Here is a 7,721-nt window from a genome sequence, read left to right on the forward strand (position 1 = left end):
TCAGTTAAAACTGTCAATGTTAGAGGGAAAAAAGCTAATTCCATTTCCTTTCCCGTTCTCTTTCGCCGCTTAAAATCTTTTTTAGGAATAGTATTAGTCTTTAAAATTCAGGTTCCAGGTACCTTAAATAGATGTTCTCCATTCAACTCGGTCAGTCAAACTTTCTCCTTTAAACTTCCTCCTGCACAATCTTGTCCGGTCGGGTTCTTCTTTGAGGTGGTCATTTCTGACCATCGCTGCAACCGCCTTTAGGAAAGGGAGTAATGGCCAGCCGAGGAGGAGAGATGCGGTTCTCCTCAACCCCACTGATAGCTCAACCCCACTGAAGCCACGAGGTGGCTTCAGCCCCGAATCCAGGCAGCTCGGGGCACTCCGGCGGTGAGCACGGATCAAAACTGCACATGATTGTGATTTCGGTCCGTCACCGAAGAAGCCCAAACCAGAAGAGCCGGCCAGTTGGAAATCTTGAACAAACTTCAATTTAAGTATTTTTCTATTTATTAAAAGAAAATATTGCCTGCCATTTTACAGGCTGGAAACAATAAATAAACACTTTTGTTTTTGAAAACTTGTTGGAGCTGAAGTGTTATCCCTAGAGAGATTCCTGAAATTTTTATTTCCTTGTCTTTCTCTCATTATATTATATTATTGGAAGAAATCTCTAAATGATTATACTTCAGACACATGAAGACTGATGCGTTTTATACTTACCTACATTGATCACAATTCCCTTTTCTCTCTTTTGGTTCAGGTTTTTAATTTAGATGATGCACAAGCAATTTAAAAGGTCTATTATCCTGAGAACCATTGGACAGCATTTGGCAACAGTGAAAAACAGAAAACTTAGATGCTGTCAGGATGCTGTCAGGAAGCCCTATATCTATATTGGGTATATATATATATATATTTCTATACATAAAACAAGAGTGTTTTTTCAAAAATAATTTTTATTGAATTTAAAAAAAACAGTAATAAAAGACAAGACAAATTAAATGCAAAAAGGAAAAGAAACCTAGAGAATAGAAAGTGCAAGAGAAATTGATATTGATAAATATCAATATTATTGATAAATAATATTATTGATAAATAATTATTGATAAATAAAACTGTTAAAATTCTGAAATTTGCAGATGACACAACAGTGATTGGGCTCATTTGAGATAACGACAAATCCACATACAGACAGGAGGTTGTACAACTAGCTGCGTGGTGTAACCGGAACAATCTGAAATTGAACACACTCAAAACCGTAGAAATGGTGATAGACTTTAGAAGAAACCCTCCCATACTACCACCTCTTACTAGACAACACAGTATCAACAGTAGAGACCTTCAAATTTCTAGGTTCTATTATATCACATCATCTAAAATGGACACCTAATATCAAAAACGTCATTAAAAAAGCACAACAAAGAATGTTCTTTCTGTGCCAACTCAGAAAGCTCAAACTGCCCAAGGAGCTGCTGATACAGTTCTACAAAGGAATTATTGAGTCTATCATCTGCACCTCTATAACTGTCTGGTTTGGTTCTGCAACCCAACAGGATAGACACAGACTTCAGAGGATACAATCTGCAGGGAAAAAAAATTATTACCAACCTGCCTTCAATCAAGGACCTGCCTTCAATCAAGCACCTCCAAAAGTCAAAAAGAGGGCTGTGAAAATATTTACAGACACCTCAGATCCCAGACATAAATTGTTTCAACTCCTTCCCTCAAAACGACGCTATAGAGCACTGCACACCAGAACAACTAGACACAAGGACAGTTTTTTCCTGAATGCCATCACTCTGCTAAACAAATAATTCCCTCAACACTGTCCAACTATTTACAAAGTCTGAATTACTATTACTATTAATCTTCTTGTCACTCCTTATCACTCATCCCCTCCCACTTGTGACTGTATGACTATAACTTTATCGCTTGTATCCTTACTATGTATATTGACTGTTTCCTAGTATGATTTGATTGCTTCTTGTATCCTATGACTATCATTAAGTGTTGTATCTTATGATTCTTGACAAATGTATCCTTTATTTTATGTATACTGAGAGCACTTGCACCAATACAAACTCCTTGTGTGTCCAAACACACTTGAATAAAGAATTCTATTCTATTCTACAATTAACCTCTATCATTAAAAATGTGTTCTTCTCTTTACATTGATAACCTAAGCATAGTCCCCAGGTGCCTTTAAGGATAGGAAAATATCTTATAGGGATCATCATTGCATCCTTCAGCTTAGAACTTCCTATCCATCAAAAGCCAGGCAAACATCAGTCAAGAAGAGGCAGGAACCTTTGTTAAAATCAAGCTATACTAAAGATCATTCTCCTCTTCTCCATGCAGCAATAAAATATAGGGGAAAGTCTCACGCTGGAAAATATGTGTGCATCTGTATTAAGGGAGGTGTATATATAGATAAACTTAAAATGATGTAAGGAGGAAAGTGGGGGAGTAGCTCCAACTGCTAACTGCTTTGACCTTGCCAGTTGCTATCAGTCAGAATTCAGAAGGTTAGCTGTGTCAGAATGGCTGGGAAAAGATATGGGCAGCTCTGCCTTAGCAGGTCCATAAACTGCTAAGTACATGATTTTCCTGATCCTGAAATCCTGTAACTAAATCTGTTACTCTTAAAGCTAAACCCAATCTGTGAATTATGTTCCTACTCTTTTCCAAGGGCTGTCAATGAATTGTTGATATTGCAACTTATCTTGCAAAGAGAACAGTGGGGCTAAAAGGCAACCAGATTACGGGTAAACTAATCAAAGGGCAAGATCTTATTTTCTTATTTTAAAAACAATATGACTAGAATAAAACTAGCCTTTGTTCAGTTCATCAACTCTTGATCTACTTGCCTGATGGACTTCTGGACCAATGTTTGGGAATGAGATGGCTTTGGGTATCCTGGTGGGAGTCCTGAGCAATATTCAATACCATTAATCATGGTAGCCTTCTGGCATCTGGGATAAGTGGGTTTTTGAAAGCCCTGCTTTGAATTTATTTTGTTCCACCTAATAGTGTGAGATTAAAGATAAATATGCCACCAAATATACCATCTAGGATAACAGGGGTGTCAAACTCACAGCATCATGTTGTCATCACATGATGTATCATGACTTTTCCCCCCTTCGCTAAACTGGGGGTGGCATGGCCAGCTTGTGATACATCTGGCCCACGGGCCATGAGTTTGATACCCCGTAATATAATATGATGTGGAGGATGTAGGGATTGTGTGTTGTTTCGTGGCTTATTCCTGATACACATTGCCCAAGCTGAACTTTGTCATGGCCCCATCAGATCCTGGTTCAGGGGAAGAGGAGTTGGAACTGGGACCACCCGACAGGGATGGCACATCTCCCCTGGAATTCTGGAGAGTTCAGGAGTTCTGGGGGAGTTGGTCAACCAGAAGGGGAGCTGCCTGCCTTCACAGACACTGGGGAGGATCAGCTGCAGATAGGAAGTGGTGATGAGAGGCAGCAGATTCCCTTTGTGGAGCAATAGCTGCCTCCCCCTTAAGGGCACAGAGGGTGGAGCAGAGAAATTTTAAAGGTCTGCGAAGCTGCTGACAAGGTGGCTGCCTCACCCCTCCTCACAAGGAACACCTGGCTTGAGCTTATTTAATCAGAGGTTGCGGGGGAGTCTTTGTTGGGAACAATTGTTTTGCCTTGCCACACACTTACCCACCCTTGGGGAAAAAAACTGCTTTGGATTGTGTTTCTGCCCCATGGACTCTGAACCTTGCCTTGGGGGTCCTGAACCTTGTTTAGATTTATGGACTTTGCCTTGTAAGCTTGTACCTTGTTTTTGGACTATGGATTTCCTCTGTGCCTTGTGAATCGGCTCTAGTGACTTGGCTTTTGTTTGTGGGATTATGTTGCACTGACTGTGGGTGGCTGCCTTTGGGAAAGTTTGGGGTGAAACTTTAGTGGCCATTGTAGGACCATTTGTTATGGGATAGCAGAGCAATAAATGACTTTATTGAAGCCTGCATCTGCCTAGGTGCCCTAGTCATAACAGGCTTCTGCTGTAGTTTCTTCTCAAATCTGCTAAGTTGCAAGCAAGAGCAGGTAAAAAGAGAGCAAACTAGGAATTATAAAAACCTATTGTAGCAGCAAATCATATATCGAAGACAGGACTCAAGACCACGAAAAAGGTGGAGGAAATCAGGTTTATTGCGCAATACGTTCAGAGTATTAGCATGACAAATTCTGAACCCCCAGCTGCATCTGGGGTGGTTTCTTTATACCCAGAATGACCTCAGCATAGGTCTGGGCGTTTACCTTTAACACTTTCACAAATTACGGTCAACTAATTATACACGCATCTTAGGACAGATAAATGCAATATCCTGTGTTACGGCAGGAACACAAAAGAGGATATGATAATTTGTTTTCTTGCTTATTCTGTTATCTTACACCAACAGTAATTTTCCATTCCCATCCTTAGTTGCAAGAGAAGCATAGCTTTACTTCCTTAAAATATAAGTTCCTTAATTTCGCAACAAACAAAATACAGAAGTAAATGTGACCTGTAAGTTAGTTCTAACCTATGACCTAGTTTACTATAATGTCCATATTTTATATGCCTTAATTGGTCCTGCTTCATTCCCCCCTTTGAAACTACACCCACATCAAGAGATTTAGTGTGCAGTTTCATATTCATCCAAATTTTGAGTAGTGGGATAAAGAGGAAGAAGTTCTTCATATGTTCCCGAGGGGTCGTGGGCCCATAAGGCCATTACCTTTTCAGTTGTTTTCTTTTCGACAAGAAGTGAGAGGCTGCTGGAAATGGTACGCACGAAGATAGGAAGAATACAAGGCAAGATTACACATCCAGCAGCAATCATCCCAACCAGTGCCACAATGGCCTGTAGGCCAGGTAACTTAGGGAACCAAGAACCAAAAACTTCACCAAAATCAAAACCCTTCCATTTTTGAACAGGGACATGAGCAAGAGTCATAATTCGCTTAGCGCGCTGTTCAATGATTTCTCCTATATCATCAAATTCCAAACAGCAGTTGGTAAAATTGAATTTCCCACAGACCCCACCTTCAGCAGCCAAAAGATAGTCTAAGGCCAAGCGATTCTGATAGACAGCATCCCTGAACTTTCTTTGTTGCTCCGCCAAGGTAACCAGAGACTGCGCAGTTTCATTAGCTATTAACTCAAGCACCGCCTGGAGCCTAATAATGCGGTTGAGCATATAGATAGGGGTACGGTATCCCCAAGACCCGTCTGCTGCCCACATACTTGGGTTATAGTACTGGACAATTCTCTCTGGGGGCCAGTCTCCGTCACTCCAGTCCCCAATTTTGTAAGGCCTATCAGCCTGCAATTTTCTGCCCTGCCATAGATTAGCATTCAATGCCTGGGGTATGTTTAGTGGCATCATAAAGAAAGAAGGATTAATAATTCCTAAGGTGCAAGTCCCTCTCCAGTCAGTGGGTAGAGAGCTATAGGCCACATCCCCGCATATCCAATGTACACCCGGAGGGGCTTCAAGCGTTTTCAAAGGAATACTTATCTGCCCAGTAGGTGTTGGTCCTGTTAGGCCAATAATGCCAGACCTTTGTGGAGTGGTTCCACTCATGCACTTCCAAACACTCAGTGTCCCCAACAGATGGACCTTTCCCTTGTGTATTGGCCAGGCACCAGTGAGCAACAATAGGGTTGGACAATTCCCATCTCGAGAGGGGCTGGTGTGGAGGCATAGCCGAAAGATTATAGGGTATAGAATAGTTCCACTCCTGGGCTGCCCATGGCCACTGATCCCCTATTTTAGTTCCCCCACATATGTAACAGTTAGTAACATTAAAGGTATGAGCTATAGTGGAAGCTAGCTCCAAGAACAGATTTCGTGCCTCATGGGAGGGCTGAAATTCTATATCCACCTCCTGCCAAAATTCTGAGAAATATCTAGAGTTGGAATTAGATGCAATGTTCCTAGTCTCTATGGACAAGTGTATAATCCCCCCTGGGTCTGTCCCTTTTGCATATAACCTAATTCCCAACGTTGGTCCATATTTCGCAATCCAGTCCTGGGGATTAGGAATGGTGATATTAATCCAATTACAATTATACAGGGAGCAGTCTTTGGACTCCAGAGCCCGTGAGATGTGCAAGTTAATCCCCCTTCCTGAGGAGATGTACGTGGCCCACAGAGCACAGCTCCAATATGGGCAGTACCTCTCAGCCACATTACCACTGCAATCCCACCTTCCCCTCCCAGCAGGATTCTGGTAGGGGCAAATGTATATATCGGCATGAGAATATGTCCTATGCCAGGACAAGGATGTTCCACATGAGGTGGGCCATTGGGAAACCTTGCATACATCAAACAAAAAAGTTGCTGGGCTAGTAGGTGTCAGAATCCGAGTTTGAGCAATGATAGGACCGTTGCTATCCCCCTGACTCCTAACCACCAACCACGTTTGGGCAGGTTGTACCTTGGGATCAAAGCATTCATCCCTTTGTGGGCAAATAGAGTACCAGGTTCCATTGAAACAACAGGGGGTGGGAGTCAATGTGCAGGTGTAGTGGGTATGGTATATCAAGGTAGTGCGAATCTCCCTTCCCCTTAATACCGTTTTGAGGCATGCAGTGCAATTGTTGGGACATAAGGGGTCCCGACCACTGAGGGCCTGATCTAATGTAGGAGGGATCTTGTTAGCCTCGTTTTCACCCTGGGGCTTAGGAAATTTGGGCTTTTGTGCGGGGGCGTGGTATCTAGGATTTCTCCAATAAGGAGTGGGTACGATTCCACTTTCCCTATAACACACAAGTCCCTGGTTTCCCATACATCGCTTTAAAGGGGCTTCCACTCGGAAGATGCCTGTGCATTTTTTTCCATTACAACCTGTAGGGGGGCTCCAGGTATCATAGATGCATTGGGGTAGACTAAAGTCTGTGCAGGTTGCCGGTGTTCCTATAGTATATCTGAGGCCACCCCTTCCATCCTTACATTCAGGGTGCATCTCACATTTCTGCCCCTCAGAGAGAGCGGTGGAGCTATCCCTAGGGGCCGCTGTGTAGCACTTCTCCCCATAATTTCCAGCACATCGTAACACTAATGTGTTCTGCATCTGGCTGTTTTCCATGGGCAACATATAAAAACAATTGGAGGTAATATTGAAAATTGTGCAAGTAGGTGGAGTCCCAACATACGCTGTCAATATCCCGTTTATCAACACAGCCATCACACGCCAGGTCATGTTTGTACGTTGCTAACTGATAAGCAGAATTACGGGGTAGTCGGGTATGTTTCACCGAGACCCATGGGGATCGTAGATAGTAGCACCGTATCGTGTTATTTTTCATACATTGCCAATACTTAGTCCCTTGATATTCGCACTGGGGAAGATTTGTAATACGACAGTTAGGGGGTCTATATTCAGTATAAGTGAAATGTTTACCTGTAGGTCTTACCAAATAGCAATCCAGACATGTTTCAATTTTCCTAGCATTAACCATTGGTGGGGGTTCATCCTCGAAAGGATCTGGTGAGTACCACTCCTCCATTATGTCATCATCTAGGAGCAGCGGCTCCTCTGACACCACCTTTTTCTGCTTCAGTGTTGAATATAGGTATAGTGAATTGATTGCAACACGTAGCACTAGCAGAATGGTCACAATCCAGACAGACGGCATGAGCCCTCTGCGGATGCACGCGGTTTCCCTTAACCTCTGACTAGCTTCCATTTCCCTTTATTCCCCCCTTT

At 42.6% G+C, this 7,721-nt stretch overlaps 1 protein-coding gene across 1 annotated transcript; it reads right to left on the reverse strand.

The window, feature by feature from the left end:
• Nucleotides 1–4,642: 4,642 nt before the first annotated feature.
• Nucleotides 4,643–5,593, reverse strand: LOC148132757 (endogenous retrovirus group 3 member 1 Env polyprotein-like). Its single transcript, XM_087951470.1, has one exon. It carries the CDS (start codon nucleotides 5,591–5,593, stop codon nucleotides 4,643–4,645), a length of 951 nt encoding a protein of 316 aa, XP_087807596.1.
• Between the last annotated feature and the right edge of the window lie 2,128 nt (nucleotides 5,594–7,721).

The sequence above is a fragment of the Notechis scutatus genome, chromosome 1, assembly GCF_049901735.1.
Source record: "Notechis scutatus isolate UNSWTSFEM ecotype Mainland chromosome 1, rNotScu1.2, whole genome shotgun sequence".
Taxonomy (NCBI): domain Eukaryota; kingdom Metazoa; phylum Chordata; class Lepidosauria; order Squamata; family Elapidae; genus Notechis; species Notechis scutatus.

Coding starts and splice junctions, on each gene's coding strand:
- LOC148132757 (XM_087951470.1), bottom strand. CDS start 5,593: ATGAGTGGAACCACTCCACAAAGGTCTGGCATTATTGGCCTAACAGGA.